Raw genomic sequence first — 25,278 nt, forward strand, 5'->3', positions numbered from 1 at the left:
CTTTCCTTGTTGCGTTCAGTTGAGGTTGTTCGAGGACGACCGCTCCGAGGCTCATCTTCGATGCTGGTGTTCCCATCTTTAAAATGTTTCACCCATCTTCGAACACTGCTCGCACCCATGCACACACTTCCATAAGCACGCTAAATTCAGAAAGCAGCGCATCAGTGTCTTCGGATGGGTGGAATGGAATTTTACAGAAGGGGAATTTTCAAACTCCCAGAACGCTGGGAGAAATATGTACAAAGAAGTGGCGATTATGTGGAAAAATAAAGAAAGGTCTGTAGATTGAGGTGGTGTATTTGGTTTGTCAATAATAAAGCATGTTACTTTACAAAAAATTGTTGCTCATAACTTTCAGTATGACCTAAGTAGTATAATAGACGTCAGTCTTGAAATTTGTGTTCTCAACTTTAAACTCATGTAATGAAAAGTATTTGTATACCACAATTCTTACAATTCAATACGCTCTTCAGATTATAGTCCTATAAGTTGTGGCACTGCGTTTTCCTGTGAGTGAACACCAACGTTTTGGAGAAACATGCTGTCTCTAGCATCAGGGCTGAAATGAGTGGGTTGAGAAACTGGTTCGGTTATAAAGGTAGGTCTCAAAGAAAGTGATTGCTGAGACCCTGGAGAAAGGTTAAGGAAATGGAGCCTGATAAAGGCCAATGGTAATTTTGGGTAGGAAAACAGAAATTTTAAAAGGCACAATCCATTTTCCATCACTGATGGAAAACTGAATTTTAAGAAAATATTACTCTTGCCCTGGACACAATATTGTTTTCAGAGAGAAAAGTGAAACTGTGAGAAAAATGGCCCTTGTAAGTGGGCCAGAATATTTTCCTGACAGAAGGGAAACATATGGGAGATCTAAAAATGTTGGTTGCTTCTTACATTTCTGCAGCCTACTAGTGATAAAACACAGTATTCCCCAGACTGGACTCAATTGCCATATGTTTCCTTTCTCTAACTCAATACAGATATTTGGCAGATATCTGTATTTCTTTATATGTAGTTTTAAATATTGATATTCAACTTTAAATTTTTCATTTATATTATGAGATTTATTTCAAATTCCACTTTTGTTATACAATGCCTATGTCAGCTTGAGGATTCAACCATTTACTGAAAGCTGTATGAACTACATCTGTAGTGACTCATTTGGAGATAATTTGCCTTGTACAATTTGGAGAAGAAATCAGCTAACTACAGTGTTATATAAAAAGAAAACCGGAAATGAAAAGATGAAAACATCCCACTTAAAAATTATGTATCTTCACAGACATGAGAAACCACAAACCACAAATTTCCATGGGCAAAGGAACTTTTCAAAACTGATGTTTCCTTTAATCATTTAATTAAAATTTATCGATCAAAGTTTCTGTGAATATAACTGTAAATTCACATAAAATTGGAAGTGTTATGAAATAATTTATAACCAAAAGTTCCAGAATAAAAGAAAACAAACATTTCATGTTCCACACACACTTTCAGGATAATCGTGCAAACTGGATGCTATGTATATGCAACAATCACAATGGTCTTATGACACACCTGAAGATTATCTTGGATTTGCCGTCATTTTTTATTATTTCTGCATCTTTCATGGGTAATTGAGAACATACCAACAAAGATCTCATAAAATTAACGTTTCATACAGGTCCCAACACTCAGCACAAATATAAAAATTAAGTAACTTAAATAAAACTAACCTAACCCAACTTTAATTTTGAAACAATTTAACTCAACATGTAACTGAAACTGATTTCTTGGAGAAACAAAAATATGTCTTAATAAAATTAAACTGATTTCTTTTAATTTCACTATTGCAAATATAAATGCCTGCTGAAGTGGTTCAACTATGTCAAGACATAATGCAAGCATGAAACATAAAGGTCAGTGGTCACTGTATTACAGAGATACAGCCACATTTCATTTCACTTTAAAAACCGTTACAATCTGATACAGAATGGTACAGAATAAAGTAATGCAGAGAACAGGACTAAGTGATACAGAACTTGCCTCCCCCGTTGTTGATGGCGTCGCCGCTTCCGTCGGTGTTGGGGGCGCAGCAGTGGGCGGTTCCGTCGGCGGCGACGCGGTGGGCGGTTCAGTCGGCGGCGACTCGGTGGGCGGTTCCGTCGGCGGCGAAGCGGTGGGCGTTTCAGTCGGCGGCGACGCGGTGGGCGGTTCCGTTGGCGGCGAAGCGGTGGGCGTTTCAGTCGGCGGCGACGCGGTGGGCGGTTCCGTCGGCTCCACCGTTGTCAATGACACCAGCCATGAATTAATTTCGGATTCATATTTTTCAACCCAGGCAAGATTTTCTTTAGCAGATTCCACAGCCCTTCGTGCTGCTTCTGTGGCTGCACCCAGCTCGTTGTGTTCAATGAAGTTTTCAAACTGTTAAGAGTGGGAAAATACAGAAATCTGTATGATGAGAGGTGTAATAATAATTAAATCCTGACTCATTTCACAAGAAATTTTACTTTATCACAAAGCGTGGATATTCAGGAATTAAAATCTTGCATTTTAGGTATTTTTCAATATGAAAATATTTCTCATAAATGCATACAGCAACTTCCATGCATCAAATGTTCTTGAATGCCACTTACTCTTTTTTGTCCTCTGTTAGAAGATGTCTGGCATCAAAGTTTCACCACATAGGTTTCTGACAGGGAACCTATGTGGTAAAACTTTGATGCCAGACACCACCAACTTTACAAATTTCCTGCCACTTTATGATCATACAATGAACAGTATACCTTCTTTGATGTCCTTTATAGTAGTTCAGGTATAGGAACAACAGATGGAGTGGTTCTATATTTTCCATTTCAAAGAGCTCTTTTTTTATTTTTTGTTGCTGCTAGGAACAAGGTTGGAAATAAAAGTCTAGAAACATTTTATTAAAATGTGTTAACAATTCAACAGATAATAAAACAATCTCTCAGTCTGCACTCAATATGAATTTATAGGCAAAAAGAGGTGAAAGCGGGGTTGATTTCCAAATAGGCATTCTGACACACTATAAAACTGAATCAGTTTAGTTGTATATGAGTGAAATGTTAATTGGCACTTGCTTGAGTGTCTGAAGTACATATATTTATCATGAAATGTTTTCAGGTGTAGTTACCTTCAGAATTCTCCTCTTGTGGCTTTATACATGGCTGACTGGAAGGGGAGAGGGGCAAGGCAGGCACTCCCTCAGCCCTGGATTACTGGTACAAATTGAAATTTAAATAAAAATGGAATTTTACTAATCCTTCCAGCCACACTAGGCCCTGGGGTTTACTCAGCCTCTAACAGAAATGAGTACCAGGAATTAATTAAATAATTTTCCTGGGGAGTAAAGCACGGCCGGTGCGTAAGGCCGACAACCTTACCGCCATCTTTGAGCCAATTTTCTAGATAGTATGGGATCCTCAACGTCTCACAACCCTACAGGCCTTCACGGCCTGGTATAGAGATAGCTTTACTTTTTACTTTTATGAGATTACCCAAAATTGAGATTATTTTCTAAAAGTATTTCTTATATCCTGAATACTCTATGGTAATTAGAAAATAGCTGTGAGCTCCTTAAACATATTATTATTATTATTATCATTATTGGAGGGAGTAGGTTTCCCCATGCACTGCGACTAGTTATTAGTCTATTGTGCGTCCCCCTTTAATTCCTACTGTCGCCATGCCCTTCCAGTACTGGTGCTCGCTATCATCCCCGTTCTGCCAGCGAGGTTGGCCCTCTCTGGCAGTGGTCCCTGATACTTCCCCATCTACCCGAGGAATTGGACTCTACTTGGGTGGGAAACTTTGCCTAATTTTGCTCAGAGGTCTCCTAGAGACATGAGGATCTTTTACATGCCGTAAATCTACGACACGGGACACGGCTTAAAGTCCCTCCCGGAGGCCTTGTTCCCTGAATTTTTCTGCCCTTAAAAATTCCACGACCTCCACCGGGTTTGAACCCACGCACCTTGAGTCATGAGGTGGGAACGTTACCCCTAGACTACGGAGGCCGCTTCCTTAAACATAACTTCGTGAGCAAATATCCTGGCTTCCACTTTCTTTGTCTTTGTCTTAAAAATTCTGATATATATACTGGCATGAGACTCTCAATTTCAAATTATTTAATCACAACTGATCCCATATTTCATATACGTGTATGTACATTATTTGTGAGTAAAGCAGTACCACTCCCTTCAAACTGCAGCCACAAATGGGCTTATTATAGCAACCTTGGTACTGAAATGTGTGTCAAACCCTGGTGGCAGAATGATTTATGGTGCAAAAAAAAACATGCTTGGAGAGAAACCTACCCCAGATTCACTTCATCCACCACAAATTCTGAACAGAGCACCCCTGGACTGAACCCAGCCTCTACAGTGAGAAGTCAGCATCAAAGGACCCTAGTTATGGCATTGCCAAGTACTTCTTGGCATGAATTTTTGTTTGCTTGGGGTGACATTTAAGCGTTGTGCTGGCCTTGTCCTACTGTGCCACTAACATGCAGCAAACAGATAAACAGAGTAACTACTTGCATGCTTTCTAGTTTCACATAAGAATGAAGAAATACACAAACCTCAGTCAACTGTTCTTGAGTAGTAATTCGTGCTGCTATTCCAGTAAGAACACTTGCTACACCAGTCCCATAACTGAAAAAATAAAGAATACATGTTTCATCACTGTCTGGTACTCATTTTAAACTTACTTACTTACTCATGGAGGTTAGCCCTTCTTGAGGAGCCACCAATTCTGCAGCTACTCAAGAATTTCCCAGCATTTTATGGAACCCGAAGGTTCATCACCGTGTTCACAAGAGCCCTCCACTGGTCCCTATCCTGAGCCAGATCTATCCAATCCATACCATCCCATCCTATCTCTCTAAGGTCCATTCTAATATTGTCCACCCACCTACGCCTTGGTCTTCCCTGTGGTCTCTTTCCTTCTGGCTTTCCCACCAATATCCTATACGCATTCCTTTTCTCCCCCATTCGTGCTACATGACCTGCCCACCTCACCCTCCTCGACTTGATCATTCTAATTATACTTGGAGAAGAGTACAAGTTATGAAGCTCCTCATTATGCAGTTTTCTCCAACCTCCTGTGACTTAATCTCTCTTTGGTCTAAATATTCTCCTCAACACCCTGCTCTCAAACACCCTCAGTCTATGTTCCTCCCTTAATGTCAGAGACCAAGTTTCACACCCTCATTTTAAAACAAGTGACAAAGGAAAAATGAAAAAGTACCAGCCTGATAATGAATCAAAATCACTAGCTTGAACTGATACTACTCCTGTCTTCACCCTACCACCACCAAGCGTCGGTGAAGTCGGGAGCAGTTCGTCGTCACTGGCCCTCGCGTCATTTACAATGCTCCCTAAGATCGTCACGGGAAACCAAGCTCGCAGTGGAGAATCATTATTGAAGTCAATGACAGGCCCAAAAATAACAATAATGTTTAATAAACATAAAAAATAAGTTATGACAAAATACACAAAAATATATATACAGATAGAATAAACATGGCTGAGTTTCTCCACCCTACCTTGTGGCATCAGCTCAACAACCTGCCCAGTTTCACTGGCCCAGTGGCATTTGAATACAAGTCACTTGCTTCCTAGCCACATGCGGCATCAAGACAAAGTTGAAAGCTGTGTGAGAATGGCCGACCCCAAAGGATAAACGTGAAATTAAGAGCTTTCTGGTGCTATGCACTTATTACAGGCGGTTTATTTTAGGGTTTTCCAACACTGCGAAACCACTAACAAAACTAACAGAAGAGAGACAAACCTTCCAGTGGACTCCAGAAGTGGAGACCGCTTTTCAAACACTAAAGGGTGCCCTATGTGCTGCCCCTATTCTTGCCTACCCACAGCCAGGAGAGAAATTCACTGTGGACACAGATGCAAGTAATGTCGGAATTTGAGGAGTACTCTCTCAAATACAGGACGGACAAGAGCATGTCATAGCTTACTTCAGCAAGACGCTAAACAAAGCAGAGAGAAACTACTGCGTCACCCGTCGAGAACTACTTGCCATAGTGAGGACACTGGAACATTTCCACAAGTACCTCTACGGACAACAGTTCCATCTGCGAACGGACCACTCTGCGCTTACCTGGCTTATGAGTTTCAAGAACTTAGAAGGACAAACTGCGGGCTGGATACAGCATCTACAGGAGTACCACTTTATTTCAGAGCATTGTCAGGGCCGGAAACACAAAAACGCCGAAGCCCTTTCTAGACGACCCTGCCAAGAGCAATGTGCGCACTGCCACAAAGTTGAGATGCGGGCAGAGGTAAAGCAAATATGCGCTATTGGAACCCTACAAGCAGCCGGCTGGGGCCCGGTTACCCTCAGAGAGGGTACATGTTACAATATGTTGATTAAAAAAACTAACTCGTGTTGTACCGCCACGCTATCCCCCCAACAGCTGGCGACTGTAAGCCCCCAACGTCTGTGGCCAGACCCAGAGTATGCCGAAACGCAATTTTGGAACAAGACCCCTCTGAACTGAAATTTAGAAAATATCCCTGGCTGCACCGTCAGATGTGCTTACCCAAGTGGATCCATTTATCAGACTCCGACCTCGCTCTCCAACCTACTTCCTCCCGAGACACAGGGGTAGAAGGGAAGGGGAAATCACATGGTCTTCAGGAGAGAAGGAGGGGGTGACCTTAGGATCGTGAAAGAAAGGGTAGCGTGGAAGATATGGCTGGAAGCCATGACGTCATTCATTACACGAGCCGGTCCATGCACGGCTCAAGCTGATGAATATTTACTGTGGCAGTAACATTTACCAGGAGGTAAACACTACACCATGAAGATGTAATAGAGGGGAATTGAAGTAAAGCCCCATATATTCCTAAACAAGCAGCTGTTTGGAGGTGAGTGGTGATTTTATAATATTTAAATGAACATTATATAGCATTTTAGGTTCTCCCATTGGTGGTTATGAAGAGTTATACCTTCTGGATATAATGCTATGTAGTCTGTTGAAAGTCATCTGATGTTTCAGAGGACATGTTACTTCCATCTTCAGGGTCAAAGAATAAGCTGAAGAAGAATCCAGCATGAAAGCTTGCAGCCTGGTTTTACACACTGGTTTTGTGTTTGGCCTATTCTTTGACCCTGAAGATGGAGGTGACATATTCATATGAAATTTTGGATTACTTTCAATGGACTACACAGCATTAGGGAAAGAAATGGAACAAGTGAGAGTCACATTCATTTACACCCATGAGTGTTAGCCAGGAATGTTCAAAATCTGGATTTTTGGAACAAATAAAAATTGAAAAAGGAAGTAAATATATTAAATATTAATACTGGAAATTACAATTATTTTTAGAAACATATAAACTGAATACTCTAAGGCAATCAGTAATGACATGGCTTAAAATAGGTCAAACATATGTTTCTAAGCCAAAGTCTGACTTCCCCCTTGGAAAACTAGCTGCCCATATGAAAGAAATTCTAACGGCACCCACGTTTACACTCCTAGTGAAGACTTGAACCCTAACACTGTACTATAATTAAATATTTCAATTATAATTTATTATGCCATAAACTAGATATGGAACATTATTTTTTTTTATTGCTAGTGGGGTGGGACTAAGCCCCTTGTACTGCAGCCACTTCTGGCCTATTGTACCAGCCCCAGCTGATAGGTGAGGGTGATTGTGGAACAATTGGTGGAATGAAGATTGGCAGGGGAAACCAAAGTACTCGGAGAAAACCTGCCCCAGCTCCACTTTGTCCACCACAAATCCCACTTGATCAGACCCGGGATCGAACCCGGGCCGCCACGGTGTGTAGCCAGCGACTAACCACTTGAGCTATGGCACGGCCTGATACGGAACATACGACTTGAAGTAACTTGGGTAATTAATGTAACTGCTAATGAAACTTCTGATCTTAGTGACAGGCTGAACTTTATTAAGCCATACGAGCTGTGAAATTTTCCCTATATTTCCTCATGTCATAGTGCTTGATTAACTGAGCACAGGGAAAATTTTACCTTTACCTCAAATCAAGGAAGTTGAGATGGAGAGGGCATGTAGCACTGATGGGGCAAACAAGAAATTCATATGACATTCTAAGAGTGTGGTCTTCTGGACTCTGATACTGTTTCATGCCATAGTAGGTCAGTTGTTACGGAGAAACCTCCTGCCTCTACATTTAGGGCAGAAGTAGCTACACCCACAAAATTACATTGTCACATAACTCAGATCATCAAACAAACAAATAAACAAACAAAACAAACTCTGTGGCTTGAGTCTGCAAGCGAACTATACCGACTATGCGACCGCGTCAGCGAAGTTAGTGCAGCTGGACAATCATCTAACTTGTAAGCGACATATCGATTTTTTGCTTCACCAGTTGAGCGCAGTTTGTTTTCTAATGCGTAAATTATCCTATATATTAAATATAAATAGTCTTAAAGCTGTATATTATGCATATTACAATTCAATGGTGAAATACATTAGACAGTCATAAGGTCTTTGTTATACAAAAGAAAATAATAATAAGAATAATGATGGGAGTGGGCCCAACTCATACATGTAGAGATTTATTTGAAAAGCTCGACATACTACCAATCCCATGTGTATATTTGCTCTCATTGATGATATTTCTTGTTAATAATTTGGATAAGTTTCAAACTAATAACTCTATGTCATTGGTACCAGAAGGAACGACCACCTTCATATACCTTCAACACACTGATCATCCTATCAGAGAGGGGTGTATCATTCAGGCGTCAAGCTATTTAACACTCTGCTGTCAAATATCACAGCTTTAAAAAATGATAAAAAGAAGTTAACACCACATATACACGGTGCCAAATCCCAGAAGACTGCTTTCTTCAAATTTAGGTTTGTTTTACGAAATTATTTGCAAAGTAACGTAGTTCGCTCTATTGATGAATTTGTGGAGCATGCAAGGGGCTCAAAAGTTAAGAGTTAATAAATGGTCTGTGTGCGTGAATTATATATTGTTGAGACTTGCTTGCTGTAAGTGTAGTAGTATGTATGATGTCTGTTTTTCTTATGAATTTTAATATTTTATAATTGTAACTGTTTTAATGATATGGTTTGCCAGTGTGTGTGTGTAATGACAAGGCGTGAATTTGACTGTGGTTTTTCCATGACCCATTTGTGTTGTCCTGACAATTTCAGCTATCTCTGAGAGGCCTGATTATATATTTTATTGGACAAAGGACGAATGATGTGTAGTCATCCTGAATTTATGATATGTGACATGTTTTATATCCAGCCCTACAGGGAGATGATTGGATCCATGAAGTGAAAATAAATGTAAAAGTAAACTTTAGTGGATAGAAGGCGTAGCGTGGTCAGTGTAACAAATCCCCAAGGCCTTTAATTTCGGTTTTCTAGACCGGAGCCTCTATTTCCTTGAAATAGCTCCTGAATTATAGTCATGAGGCTGAGTGGACCCCGTTCCAGACCCACCACTTTTCAAAAAATTTGGTACCACCAGGAATCGAACCCTGCACCTCAGGATCTGTAGCCAGGAACTCTGACCACTAGAGCACAGAGGCTCACAATCTTAATTTTCATTGCCATGAAAACTTTAAATATATCACATCAGTTTTGTCTGAAAAACCTAAGCAACGAAAGTCACTTGGGAGAATGAGAAACGGATGTAGTTTGATAGAAGTTTACTAACATTTCAGAGGAATGTACTACCTCCATTTTCAGAATTCAAGATATGCTGAGCAAACAAGCAAGCAATCAGCAAACAGAACACACTCTACTTCCTGCTGATAGCCTCGCTTATTTTCGAACCCTGATGATGGTGGTAGTATATTTCAAAGAAACAGTAGTAAACTTCTGTCAGACTACACAGTATCATGTCCCAGAAGATAACAGTCACTACCATATGGCTCTAAAATCTAACAACTTTGTTATTTACTTACAAGTTAACAATATCACCATAACTGTTTCGAAGGAAGTCAAAAGCAAATTGAAATCCCTGAGGGTTGGAGTACACAGCAGAGAACACACTTGCTGCGTCTTGTCTTCGAATGTCTCCATTATCTGTGATTGACTTCTTCAGATACCTGCAATATTAAAGAGAATGTCTGCAAGGGTCTCATATCTTGGATTCAGTCAGTGGACTAACTCTTGTCTTTAACCTTAAATGCATGCTGTTGTGATTACAAGCATTTGCTTTTATGTAACATAAGCATTTAAACCCCTCGTTGGTGTCTCCAACTTATCGTGGTGAGTTTGAGTATGCCAAGGACCCTGAGAGCTATACCAGCAGTAGCGTAGCTACTGGCAGGGCTTCCCTTGCTGGACAGGTCAAGGGGTAGGCATCAGACGAAGAGAGACACCAAAAACCAAAAACTGATGCCAGAAGCAGCGTCATCAGTAGCGACTTAAAGCACAGAGCAAATGATGCTCGAGATGGTTCAAGTTCATATAACAACAGGCGTGACCAGAGTGGTTTGAATGACTGTTGTACTGTGATGTAGAAAGCAAATGGAAAAACTACCATATTATCACTTTTCCTGGATAGTCTCTTTCCAAAAACAGAGATACCATGTATGCAAGATGTTTCCTCTGGAGACAAAACAAGCCGGAGGGGCGGATAGAAGACGAGGAAGAAGACGTAAGAAGATGCTGGATGACCTTGGGGACAGAATAGGATATTTTAATGGAAGGAGAAAGCTTGAGATTGCATTAAGTGGAGGAACTGTTTTGGAAGAGACTGTGGACCTGTCATCTGACAGATTACTGATGAATGAATGAAGCATTTAATGCAGTGAAATGAATTATGTTCTTGCATACAGCTCTCATGTATCATTGAGCACTTTCATATGAGACATAAGTGCATAAATGCCTTTGTGACAACGTACCAGAGCACCGAGACAAATGGATTAACTCAGTCTGTGTGTCACCTTTCGTCTCCTTCCACACCAATCAAAGGACTTTTGGATGTGTATGACAGTCTTGCAACTCTTCAATAACAGTAGAATATTTGTGCTGTCATATTTCAGTTTCAGTTTCAATTTTAGATGAACGATATTAAAAGATTAATTTCATCAACAAATAAAGTGGCAGTCATAATTAGATGATGTTACAATGTGTTTGATCTTATCAAGAAGTTCTGATATTAAGTTTTATCAAACCAGAAATGTGAGAATATGTTGAAGAAAGCAGTCTTCTGGGGTGTGGCATCGTGTAGATGTGGTGTTAAGTGACGTTTCAGAGGAATGTATCACCTCCATCTTCAGGGACGAAAGAAAAATAAGAAAATCCACAAGTGAAGAGACTGTGAGAACTGGTACAAGAAGACTGCTTGTTCCTCCGAAACTTCGGTTAACACATCTACACGGTGCCACATCCCAGAAGACTGCTTTCTTCACAGTCACCACCGTGAAAACCTCAAATCTTACTTGAGAATATGTTTTCTGCATCTAAATTTGGAGCATGGTTTAAAATTGTGAAGTGTAGTGAGGTCAGCCATTATTAAATTTCAGGGCAATTCACTGAAGAAAGTGAAGTTATTTTATACATACAGATGACTGCAGAAAATTTACCCTTTTGTTTTTGAAGTCAGCTCAGACTAACGCAAAATATAATTTTCTAACAATTGGAAATCTGAACCTTTCCCATATTCATAATATTTTCAATTCCAGATTTGTGTATAATCTTACAGAGGAAGAGTGGGGGTGCTGTAATAATATTAGTTCTTTAAATTCATCCCTCCAATTGTATTTCTATGATCACCAATCAGTTGCTGAAATCTTCTGTCAATTATAAAAGTTTTGAGGAGTGTCCATCTTCATATATCATTAATCTGCAGCCTAGTACAACCTCTGTTACTTTTTTCAAAGATCAAACAAAGTTTGAAAATACCAAACCACTGCTGGCCAATTTAAGTTTTGACATCCACCCTACCTCCTTCTATGAGCTGACTGTCTAGAAAATGTGGGAACCTCAACATCTCACAACCTTATGGGCCTCCACGGCCTGTTACAGGGGTACCTTTACTCACTTACTTTCATCCAATAGTGCAAGTTATGGTTATAAATTTTAATTAATTTTTATTAAATAGGTTTAAACTAGTCTTTGCTCTTCAACTTTGCTTTAGAAAATGTCATTAGGAAAGTCCAGGAAAACCATATTGGACTGAAATTCAAAGAGATACATCAGCTGGTGGTCTATGCTGATGATGTGAATCTGCTGGAAGATGGCATAGAGACCATAAAGAAAAACACAGAAACTCTAGCTGATGCTAATAAGATGATTGGTCTAGAAGTAAATGTAGACAAAGCCAAGTACACTAATATGTTTCTGTCTCGTTACCAGAATGCAGAGGAAAATAATGACATAAATATAGCTAAGAGATCCTTTGAAAACGTGGCAGTTCAAATATTTTGGAATGACAGTAACAAATCAAAATTTGATTGAGCACGAAATTAAGAGAAGACTGAATTCAGGTACTGCTTGCTACCATTCAGTCCAGAACATTCTGTCTTCTCGCCTGTTGTCTAAAATGTAAAAACTAGTATACACTATAATTTTTCCTGCGGTTTTATATGGGTGTGAAACTTGGTCTCTGACATTAAGGGAGCAACATAGACTTTGGGTGTTTGAGAGCAGGGTGCTGAGAAGAATATTTGGGCTGAAGAGGGATGTAGTGTCAGGGGGTTGGAGAAAATGGCATAATGTGGAGTTTCAAAACTCATTCTCTTTGCCTAGTATAATTAGATTGTTCAAGTCAAGGAGGATGAAAACTTGTATTTTCTCATAATTTCTTCAGTTCCTTTATGGCCTGAAAAGATGTATGCTACAGACCCCCTCATAAAGTATTTCTGCTGATATTAATTTTCTCTCATCATTTCTCCATATTGTCTGTGATCTCTTAATATAAGCATTGTACCAGAACTTGAACAGTTGATGCTATCAATCCATTTCTCTTCCTCAGTGCAGCCAATATTATAAGTCTGATTATATTCTACTACACAGTGCAGCTAATTCTTCTATTATATTGGAATGTGAATTCATACTATGACAAATAATGTCAAACAAAGTCTTTGCAGATTTTAGGACAAAAAGATATGGCTGCAGTCTGAGAGCTGCACATACCTGTCTTAGGATACTAACTCTTATTTTTTTTCTCCTTGGCAATACAGCCCCAGTGGGCCTAGGCCTACCTCCATGAACTTCTCCGTTCACTTCGGTTTTCTAGATCTTACACATTCAATAGGACTCCTTGGGTGGGTGATCAGCTTGTCACAAGGCCTCTACCTGTACACAAGCACAGAAAAACGCACACACACACACAAACTAAACATCCATGCCCTGAGTGGGATTCAAACCCACAATCCCGGTTTCCAAGTGAGCGAAGACAGTACACGCCTTAGACTGCTCGGCTACCGTGACCAGCCTAAACTCTATTACCACACAAATATTTTATCTTTTCATTTCAATCGGAACATGCAACTTACTCGTTAATGAGTTCCTGATGTGCTGTACATCCTAAGACTCCTAGGATAAGGCTCTGCTCAGTAGCAAAGTTTGATTTAACGTACTTATCCCACAGAAGATTCCACTCCTCTTCTCCTCCATGACGAAGTGCAGTACAGTAAGTGACACTCTGCAGGTTAGGTTTGATGCTAGAACTGTCATTTGAAAAACAAACACATTAGCTTATGAAGTTCAGTACTGAGATATATATAATCATAACATAAAGATAGTTACCAAAATGTTGGGAGCAACAGCAACAAATCAAAATTAAGTACACAACATTATTAAGTGAAACCAATTTGGTTGAACTTGATACTGCCGTTCTTCATTTAATGTCAAATAGCGTGACAGACCAGAATGCCCTCTATTAAAATCAAAATTAGATTTAGAAATACATGGAAAGGAGACCGAATTTTGAGAATGATTGCTAGCTTTCAGTTAACAATATGACATCTTCTCATCTCCTATCCACAAACACAAAATATTAAAGTATACAAAAATATCATTTTACCTGCCATATTGTGAGGGTTTGAAATTTAGTGTATAACTCTCATTGGGAGGGGGGGGGGAAGAGAACATATATCAAGGATGGAAAGTACCATCTTCTTGCATGTGACACCATGTAATCTAGTAGCAGTTTGGCTGTATTACTTCAAAAACTTCAATAAAATTCTTTTTGATTACACAGCATCACATTGTAGAGGTCAGTGCTCCTCATAGTTACCACAGTAAGAACCTTAAATCTCACAGAGACTGACACTGTTTGAGACAGACTGCTGATAAGAATGTTTGAATCATAGGAAGGGAAGTAACAAGAGGACAGAGGATACTTAACAATAAAGAATTTCATAATCTGTCTCTTCACCAATTATCACTATAGTTAATCAAACTAAAGAGGAAGACATGGAGAGAGCATGTAGCATGTATGGGAGAGACATAAATACATACAATATTGTGACGTGTTGCACTATGCAGGACACCCCTCCCCCCACCAGCAGTGACGTAACACCATCGGATCGCTGTTGTTACTAAGGTAGCAGGCAAGTCAACACCCCTTCCCCTACCCCGCCAGCAGTGACGTGGCCAAGGGATGCCGCGGTTGCTATGCAACCGTAAACAACTCCCGACAGCGTTGCTAGCAACATGGCGCCAGGCAACAGTGGTGCCTGTTACTTGGCTGTTCTCTGTGTCGTCCGGAACGAGGCTAAATAAGGAGCAGTGAAAACTATTCAGTTAGAATCTAGCCGGTTACGAGTTCTCGAGCTACGAGGTAGTTACGAGTTAGCCAGGCAGTCAACCAGTCAATTGTAGTCTACCATTTGCAGTCTAGTATTTGTGACACTGCTGATGGCAGTAATGTTGAGATTGTAAACTGTGTGATTGTAAGAGTGAATGTGAAATAAAATTCACTATATCAAATAAGGCGTAAAATTATTTGTCCCGTTATACACCCAACACGTGACAATATTTTAGTCAAAAATTCTGAAGGTAAGAAACCACTTGGGACACCTGGCACAGATGGGAGTATAATATTGCAAGAAGTTCCAGTTAAAGTTAAGTTAAAGTTATGTTACGACTGATGGCCAGTCTGTCTTGGCATCAAGCAGCCATTTTGGACTTAAGACCAGATTCTTGTTTCTGTCAGACAGTTGCGGGTTTGTTGATGTGGGGCCCCTTCTCTGGTGAGAGGATGGGTCTTTTACAATGTACAATATATTTTCATTTTACAAGTTATTACATGAATGTATATACAAGGCCTCTCTCAGTCCATGTTCGGTACCGCACATCATGCCCTATCTTTACTAGCTTCCGCATATGAATTCTAGTGGTAATTTTGCTTCATTAGAAGTTCTGGTAAGAGCTAATCATCTAGTTTTTTATATGATATGACTCACACAGAAAACAACACATCCAACACTTAATCTATTGTTGTGTGTGTATTTATTGCCATGGTAATGTTTTTACTGAACCACTGCCTAGCGATGTAAGGGGATACATATACAGACACACAGACTGATGTAAAGGATTTATGAACTACACCATAAGCTAAAATGGACCTTAAGCATGGAAGCGTCAAAGTATATGGACTGGGTTCATCTGGCTCAGGACAGGGCCACATGGTGGACTCTTCTAAACACAGTAATAACCTTTGACCTCCATAAAAGGTGGGGAATTTCTTGACTATCTCTGTGACTTTCATCTTATCAAGTAATCAGGCTAATTAAATTCTAAGTTTCTGCTTCTGAGCCTGATAAATGTATAAGAAACAAAAACAAATATGTTACAATATGGTAACATGCTTTTTCTTTTCAGAACTGCAAAATGTTGTAGCCCCTTGTTCCTTATGTTATAATAGAAAGGAATCTTATTGTGTATGGTGTCTACACATCTTCATGTGCATACATTTTTCTTACTTTTTAATCAATTTTATAAATTTCAATAAAATATGTAAGCTGACTTTGCTAATTACTATTTTTCAAATATGAAACTAGTAATCAGAGGTAGTTTTAACCATGAGTTAAGATTCCTGTCTATGGCATAACATTTTGTGAGTGTTCATCACTTCATAAGATCCTTACTGAAATGGAAGACAACTTGAAGAATTGTTCTAGCATCTGTTGTATTAATTCTATATAAATTTAATTAGAGATCTGTAAATTTCAGTCCTTATGGTGTGTCAGTGAAGTAGATTTTGGGTCTGAACTATACTTATCCACAGGGGGCTGGAAAGGCAATGGATTTACTGCATGTCCTTATGGCAAAACATATGATGTCCTGCCCACAGTACTGGAAGTACTCAGTTCCCAGTAAAATGTTACTGTATATTAGTTATGAATTACCCTTCGTGTAAAGCGTGAAATTTTCCTTTGGCCTTTTCAACACAGTCCTCATGATCCAAATTGCATGCCCATTGAAGGATTGAGCTGCGGAGGAGTTTTGTCACATGATCATCTGCATCACTTTCCTCATATGTGAGGTCCTCGTAAACATGTTGAATCAATTTCAAAATATATTCCTGTTAAAAGAAATGCATGAATCCATATTCAACTTCTGTTTTCATAATGTCATTATTACCACTGTATTTTTCATGGATAAGTCAATGTAATAAAACCACAGGACTACATACTTTTAGTCCACAGACCTACTGGGTTTTCGGACTCTGTCCATTGTCTGGGTTCCATATAACTAAGAAAAAACGCAATGTTTCGGAAACTGGATCTGTTTCCGTCTTCAGGTGAGGAAAGACATCTACTCTGTTGGGTCCCTTAGTGTTTTGTGACATCAGCTGTCCAGTGATTGAGGGTAGCTCTTTCTAAAGAACCCAACAGAGTAGGTGTCTTTCTTCACCTGAGGACGGAAACAGATCCAGTTTCCGAAACGTTGAGTTTTTCTTAGTTATTTATAGCCTTAGCGTTTTGTGACATCGGTTGTCCAGTGATTGAGGCTGGCTCTTTCTAAGGGATCCAACAGAGTAGGTGTCTTTCCTCACCTGAGGATGGAAACAGATTCAGTTTCCAAAACGTTGTGTTTCTTTCTCAGTTATTTATAATCTGGATGATGGACAAAGTCCAAAAACCAGTATCTCTGTGTGTTATACATCACTGTCAGAACTCTATAGTATCTACTCATACTTCAGTCTACTTTATAAAATGTTCACTTCAGTTGACTTGTCTTGACAGAGTTCTATCATCTTCAGGGGACTGTAATTACATATAAGAGCTACTAAAACTTCAGTTTATACAATTACAATATACTAAATTACAATCCAATCCAATATTTTTAGTAGTTTTCAAAATATAATCCTTGGAAGTTTAATTTCATGACACAGCAAGAACATTAGCGTGTATGGGGCACCAAAGAGAACACAATACAGTATAATGGGCAGCAAAATAATAACATATATTTCTGGGATTACAGAAGTTGTGAGGTGGTGTTGGCATAGTTTGGCTAATGAATGCCTCTCACTCTCAGAACTTTAAGAATCTCTATAACTCCTTTTCTCATTCTATTTCCTTCCAAGAAAGTGAAAAACTGCTTTGTTTGAGATATATTCAGAACATTCCTGAAGATATAACCGGCATAAAAATGGGGCTGCAGCATAAGAAGAAAACAGGATTAACCTCAGTGCGAGCTTTGTAGTGGAGTCAAACAGATGTGTGCAACCGATATGAAAGACATTAAATGTGAAGCTAGAAATACAGTGATTTCCAATTTAGTTCAGTGTAAGACACAAAAAGAGGTATGAGATATGTTGCATTTGAAGGTTCAGTATCATGAACATATAATTTTACTTGCACACTTTATAATTAATGTGTGAACTTTTTAAATGTCCTACATGTTTCTGTTCTCTCGATAAATGCTCACATTTGTTTTACAAACACTGCTTCCTAATTTTCAGAATACAAGTTGTAACACACTGTAACAAATATTATAAATCATGGTTCTCCTTAAATAAATATAATATTATTATTCTATAATTATATCATATTGTATATTATGTTATATACATATAAAAATAAATAAGTATCGTGAAAAATAAGCTTCTGTTCTTTCTTCTCTTTTGTTCAATTTGTGTCGAATTTTTCTTCTTTAAACTTGCAAAAATAAGCAATTACATATTTTCATTCTGTCCACATGGGAGCTGAAGGCCACAGTTGGCATTAAATTTGTATCATACGCATTTTTAAGCATTCTGTTTCACATTTCAAAAAATTAAATTTCTTCCTCAAAATCAGCAGCACACTTTCAAATATAGTAAAACTTGGTTATAGCAACATCGGTTTCTGCGACACCTTGTCTATTGCGTCAAATATTCAATGGTACGAACTAATTCCTCCTAAAGCAACTTTTTTTATACCTTGCTTAGTACGACACGCACAAATGCATCAACCTCGTATGTAGCGTCATTTTCATTCCTGAATTTCTCTGATATCGTGGGAAAGTATGATGTGTCTGCCCACCCTCACTTTCTCTACTTGATGACGTGACTGTCCTGGAAGAATACGACCGCGGGCTGCAAGAGGAGCGTGGGTTTTATGCGAAAACAAGGGTGTGGGGTGGGACTGCGTGAATAGTGCAAGAGGACGCGGCAGGTTGTTAACTGCATTCCTTTCCTAGAATCTCGTCTAACAGGACCTCACATTGTCTACTTACCCTATAGTGTTCCTGCCTAAACCCAGAGAAGTGCAGTAGCGAAAACATGGCAATGAAAAGGAAAGTTTTAAGCATTGAAGAGAAAGTTAAAGTGATTCGTGAAATATTGTGTGTATTGTCAGTGAAAAGCGCTGTAATATGTCTTTGATATTACACATTTGGGCAATTCCACGTTAATGTTACGTTAGTCTGTACTTAATTATGTATTTCACTAAAAAATGCAACATTTTAACTCAGTTTTTGGTAGCTTTTTACGTGACTAACATAAGGCTTCTGTGGAAGTGCCCATTTCGGTTACGACATTCGTTTATAACGACACTATTTTTAGGTCCCTTTGATGACATTATAACCAAGTTCTACTGTACTATAAATATGATACATGAATTATATGATTTAGTTGCCAATCATGTTACTTTACCTTAAAAAGGGGATGAGTGCTGGTGCCTGCCAGTCGGAGATTTAAGAATGAGAAGGCATTGAGCGCAGAGTACCAGGGAATATAGTCCACCTCTTCTTCCAGGTACTGAGTCAGTTCAAGGGCAGTGCTATATTCTAGAATCCCAGCTCGGGCTAGGTTCAAGGCATCATCCAAAATCTGAGCTCTATTAACAGGTGGGATCTTCTCATAATCTTCACTCTTCAGGTAATTTGTTAGGAGATTCCAGTTGTGCTCATCATAATTGACTCGATAGAACCCTATGAAAAATATAAATGCTTTGCCAGTACCCATAATATTCAATGATGAGAGTTTTGTCATAATTTCTGGTAAAAGTTTTGATGATTTCTGTACATTGTTAAACTGAGCTCTCTCTCTCTCTCATGTGAGTCAATGGTTTACTATTAACAAGCTGGCTATGAATACAGAGGAATAAATACAACACTAATAATGGATAATTCATGACAATATCCATTAAACACAGAATATTATAATACAGAGAAAACTCAGTTAACAAAAAATTCTTTATTATATTTAAGCATCCTGTTGCACTCTACACGATAAATGATACAAACTCCGTCCCAAGTGCAAACAATATATATTATATGTCCTTGATCTTGTTCTTTCTACACTACATGTTTCGGCCTCTATCGGCCATCATCAGGTGTATATTCTTAATGTTGTTGCCACACTGAACCCAGTCTAAAATTTAACATTTAAAAACACAATGTCACATTCTTCGTATTATCAACGTCTACATCGTTGATATATGTCTGGTATGTAGATTATGTTGCACACGTCAAATTTGTTATTCTTGTAGTAGCACTCTAAAAATCTTTAGTTATGATGTTTTAAAACCTTTTAAAATTTTTCACTAAATTTTAAATTTAAAATTTAAAATTCTTAGGGTTACTCGCCCTATGTCTAAGTGCTGGAGCGGCTAGTTCTTGTTTTCACACTGTACAGGTGTTATTTAATGTAGTCTTCTTGTGTGGGTGCCGCTGCTTGTCTGTACTACGTGTGCTGTCTGCTGTATTGTGTGCTGTGTTTAATGTTTAATGTTCTTTGGTTCACAAATTGGTAATGACTGCTTTAGCTGACATTGTATAGGGGGTGGGCCTTCTTGGCCCTTGCACTGTGACTACAGCGATCTATTGTGCCTATTTAGCTTACATTAGTGCAGAGTACAGTGTAGTTAAGAGTTACCCGCAAGTAAGCAGCTGTGAAGAGAACACTGTATGTGTAATATTTTGACTGTGTGATTAACCTTTAATGGCGGAATGTTATAATTATTGGCAGCAAGTAGCAAGCCACGAATGTTATAATTTTTAGAGGCAAGCCATATGCTTACTCTGTGAGTGCTGGCAGTTTGACTTTGGGTTTCAAACCCAAACAAACTCATGAACTTCATGTCAGATGTTTATTTGTTAGCTCTGAAAAATGAAATCGTTTATCAGGGTACTGGTTTCGAAACTATTTACATTTGGATATGACAGTTTCTGACCTGGTGAGCCAATAGAAGTCAGCTTTGTTTTGAGATCTTAGAGGAGGAAATATTCGTGGGCGCTTGCATATCAGTGCTACCAGAGCTTTCAAGGAAGTGTTATGCATTCAGGGATTGGTTTGCAGTGTTGTTTTCTTAGTTAGGACGTCAGTGGCGAATTTTCTAATATTTTGTTATTAGTTAGGAAGTCAGCGTCAGACTCCTATATTTCTTTGTATACTATTTTTATTGTGTATCTCGGAAGAGGTATAAACCCACTGAGCCAGTGTTACTTTGTGCGTAAAGACATCTTCGTCACTGTGACTTTCGGTATCAGTGGCGGACTGGCACTTTTCGATTGCTATTGCAATTATTCTGCATCACAATTTTGCGAGTGTTCCTAACAGGTGTCCCTAACAGTCTCGCTTTTCAATCATCATAAATTATAGGATTTAGCTGGAAGCCCCCTCCCCCAAGATGGAACCTCAAAAACGAGCCCGATACTCAAAACTCCTCGATGCTGAAGAACTGGAGGAAATATTGATGGAAGATGAATCTGATGAAGAGTTGGAAGAACTCAATGAGGTCATTGAACCTCGCGAGCATATGTCATCATCATCATCATCAAGTAATGAGGCAGGGGGAATGGAGATCAGGTTTCACAATATAAGACCCAGGGATTCGGCAAAGCTCCTAGATTTCACTGGTCCTCCGAGTGGAATAAACAGATCCACTGCGCCCAATATAAATGCTGAGCCCTCTCCCTCCCAGCATATATTCCAGATCTTGGTACAAGAAACAGATATTTTCATCAATTTTTGGCAAGCCATGAAGCTCCAGGCCCTTCTGCTCAACCGCCTGACGTCACAATTGAAGAAATGTCAAAATTTTTGGCCATAATAATTCAAATGAGCCACAATCAGCAGGACACCCTGAAAGATTATTCGTCAAGAGATGAGCAGTACTACACTCTATTCTATCATAACACCATGGTACGCGACCGTTTCTTCCATATTTTGAGATTCCTGCATTTTGAGAATGAAGCTCCTCCAAATCGAGAGGACCCAGAGTACGATAGGTTCTGGAAGATTAGAAAAATTTTCAACAATCTTAACAGCAAATTTTGTGAACTTTACAATCCATCGGAACATCTTGCACTTGATGAAGTGATAGTGCTGTTCAAAGGAAGAGTGGTTTTTCAGCAGTATATTCCAAAGAAACACAAAAGATTTGGAATAAAAATTTACAAGTTTGCGATTCTCTGGGCTATACATATGACATGACTGTTTATTTGGGGAAACAAAAGCAACTTGCAACTGAAGAAATTACACCAACCCATGGCATTGTTCTCCAGCTAATTCAAAGAGTAGAAGGCTCAGGACACAAACTTTATATGGACAGCTATTTCAGTTCCCCTGCATTGTATGACAATCTTCTAGAGCGTAAAATAAATACGTGTGGCACCGTTCGCAATGACAGGTGTGGAATGCCACAAGAAATTCGGCCCAAATCGATGAAATTGAAAAAAGGGGATATTGTGACAAGAGTGAAGAGGAATCTAAGTGTTGTTTGTTGGAAAGACAAGTGTGATGTGTATGTTCTGACGAATATGCACCCTCCTCCATTGGAAGGCAACTTCTGAGATAAATCTGGCCATGCTATCAAACCTCATGTAATTGACAACTACAATGCACACATGGGCTTTGTGGATAAATCTGAGAGGATCGTAAACAGCTATGGCGTTACTCTGAGGACATGGAAATGGACGAAGAAATTATTCTTCCACCTCCTAGACATGACTATTCTCAATGCATATCTGTTACACAAGTCATGTGATGGAAAAATGACGCACAAAAAATTCCGCAAAACTTTGGTGCTTGATTTGATTCTTCAATCACATGAGGCAAATATCACGGCCAGTGGCGTTTCTCGGGGGAGGCCAAGTTCATCTGGGGCCCAACTGAGCTGACTGGAGGTGAAACATTCAAAACACTGGCCAGCTAAAGCGAAACAAAGACGTTGTCCCGTTTGTTCTATAAACAAGAAAAGCAGGAGCACGTTTTCTACTGTAAAAAGTGTGATGTTGCGCTGTGTGTGGTGGACTGCTTCGAGAAATGGCACACACACACATCAGAGTGTAAACTGTGAAGTGACGCAGTCCAAACCATGTACAGTCTGAACCAAATATTATTGTATATAGTGTCATCATATTTACATCACCACCACGATTCAAGGTTGAAGAAAAACAACGGGTAAGTCCTTTAGAAATTCATAACGTATATAATAACGATTATATTTTGCATTTCATGACAAAATAATCACACTTAATTTTCATTTGTAAAACTTGCCCTTTTGTGTATATGTAGAAAATTTTATTGTCTTTCAGGTTCTTTTTAGTTCATATTCCAATGTTGCACAGAACGGAAAATATGCATTTTTTTCTGAAAGTTTGCAATGTTAAAGACTTAGGGCCACTTAAATTCCGGCCGTAGGAGCTGCCGCAAATTTAAAAGTCCATACGTTAAAGGTTAAGTGAGACTTTTGTAGTTCCTGTGTCTTAATTGCGTTATCAGGAGAGGACTAGTATGTGTGTAATAGTGAATTATAAAGTGCAGAAATAGTGATAGAACTATAAATATATGTAATTACTCGTGGTGTGTATAAGGAGTAAACAAACCTGTTCATCCAACCCAGAACCCGTGTTATTAGTCACTAATACACACAACAATATGATATACAAGTAAGTTGTCTATAAATAGCTCTAACGTTTATATTTATATTTGTATAAAATGTATATGGCCCATTATACATCCTTGGCCCTATATACACTGCATACTGACACTGTCATTAAATAACCAGTCTACATCCTTGATACATCCGCTGAAGCATCTGCAGAATGTAAATATATTTTAATTCTATTGAATTATTGTGAACTGTCACAGACTGTGTTGTATACCTATTTGTTGTACATTGAAGATAAACCATTTATCTTCTTCGGTTGGTCGGCCAATTTTCAGAGACGACTCTGTTAGCCACTCTTTGGTTGAAGTGTCAGTGAAGTCACCATCCTGTACTGCATAAGTGAGAGGAACAGACCACAAAGTACTGCCCTCATTTCGAGTAGATGCTCGTGTTAAGAGGAACCGTTCCTACAGAAATGGAAGGATTGGTTTTGTCTTTATTACACATCATGATAATTAAGATTAAGCATTAACCTATTATTTTTTTTTTAAATAAGTGAAGAGTTTTGTTTTGCTGTACAGTGAGATTTCTATACTTCGCCACATTTCTAATTTCCATCACTCAGTTGTGAAACCATTTTACCTGTCATATCAAAATTTGAGTTTAATTTCATTCTTCAATACATATGTCTACTTTTACAGGCAATCTTTGTTTAGCCAGCACGCCTCATACAGATATTTCTGAATTTAGATCTGTAACAACTGCCTGACATTATGGTTCAGGGTATTTTAACTAATATAATTATAACTGATGGATTTACTCCATTACATGCCATGAGCCCAAGTATTCAGAACATTACAATTTAAAAAAAAAAAAAAAAATAAAAAATTTTCCTGAGTGGTCATCTCCACATCCAAGTCAATTTAACCTCAAGAGCATGATGGAATCTGCTGGATAGGAGGAGGGTTGGTCTGGATTCAATGATAAGCTTAAAGGTAAAGTTGTCCCTGGATTTAATCAATTAAGCACCACGCTATGAAGATATATGAGGGAGTGGAGGTATAGCGTCACCATTCGTGACCTTGGCACTAGATGGAGGTGAATGATCAGCTTAATGTACTGGCAGCTTTACCGCCAGAGAAAAAACTTTTGGTACTCATTTTATAGGAGGCTCGGGGCCTCTAGATTTGATCCGGATGCTGTGGAGCACAGAAAAATCTCTTGCTCCTGCCGAGAATCAAACCCCAGTCATCCAGCCCTTAGCTCATCACTCCAGATGCAATGAGGGAGAGAACCAAGCTTGCCCCTAATGGGGATTGATCTCAAGTCATCTAACCATGAGCCAGTCAGTTTAATGACTGAGCTATACCACATCATACCTACTTATGTTATTGATAATGAATTGTACAGATATGGCAACACGGCTTCAAAGGTGAAATCACATAATCATTTTATCAGAATTATCAAAGTTAGAGCTTTAACTTCCCTTAAGCAGCAGCATCCAAAGATATAATGCTGGGATTACATGAGAATTCACATATTAAAAATTTTAACTGCTGTCTGTATACCGATAGTACATTACAAAAGTAAATTATGTTAAGAGTACAGGTACCTGTGTTATCGTCAGTCCACTGTCTTCTGAAGTAATAGTCACAAGAGGATAACCAGCTTGTTGAGTCCATGTATGCAGTATATCAGCAACATTTTCATGAGAGCCAGGTTTTGTTTCCAGCAATTCTGCATTTATTGCCTCATACAGGTGGTTCTCATTTGCATCCAAATGGTCGCTGAAATTGAGAAAAATATTTTTACATAACTCACTGTGAGTTAACTCGAAAAAACACATCAGTTACATCCTGTACAAAGGTACTGTTTCCCATCTATAATAAACCATCCACCACAATGCCTTTGTCCTTGGGAATCAGCGGACTGACTTCTCTACCCTGACAGTTCACCAGCTTATTCATCTGTTTCGGTACAGAAGTATCTCTGTACTCTTTGGAGACCCAGCTCCTGCCATTGACTAC

The 25,278-nt window shown here is 38.9% G+C and overlaps 1 protein-coding gene across 3 annotated transcripts in view; it reads right to left on the reverse strand.

Moving 5' to 3' along the window:
- Nucleotides 1–1,042: 1,042 nt before the first annotated feature.
- Nucleotides 1,043–25,278, reverse strand: part of LOC111872657 (aminopeptidase N) — a 44,808-nt gene continuing 20,572 nt past the window's right edge. For all 3 annotated transcript variants that reach the window (XM_023866748.2, XM_023866749.2, XM_023866750.2), the window contains 8 exons: nucleotides 24,864–25,038; nucleotides 23,526–23,718; nucleotides 19,069–19,346; nucleotides 16,337–16,512; nucleotides 13,478–13,651; nucleotides 9,935–10,078; nucleotides 4,577–4,649; nucleotides 1,043–2,400 (listed from right to left, as the gene is read on the reverse strand). In XM_023866748.2, coding sequence (XP_023722516.1) covers nucleotides 1,933–2,400; nucleotides 4,577–4,649; nucleotides 9,935–10,078; nucleotides 13,478–13,651; nucleotides 16,337–16,512; nucleotides 19,069–19,346; nucleotides 23,526–23,718; nucleotides 24,864–25,038 — 1,681 coding nt within the window. In that variant the 3' untranslated portion in view covers nucleotides 1,043–1,932. The remainder of the gene's footprint in view (nucleotides 2,401–4,576; nucleotides 4,650–9,934; nucleotides 10,079–13,477; nucleotides 13,652–16,336; nucleotides 16,513–19,068; nucleotides 19,347–23,525; nucleotides 23,719–24,863; nucleotides 25,039–25,278) is intronic.

Source organism: Cryptotermes secundus, unplaced genomic scaffold, assembly GCF_002891405.2.
Source record: "Cryptotermes secundus unplaced genomic scaffold, Csec_1.0 scaffold61, whole genome shotgun sequence".
In the NCBI taxonomy this organism is placed as follows: domain Eukaryota; kingdom Metazoa; phylum Arthropoda; class Insecta; order Blattodea; family Kalotermitidae; genus Cryptotermes; species Cryptotermes secundus.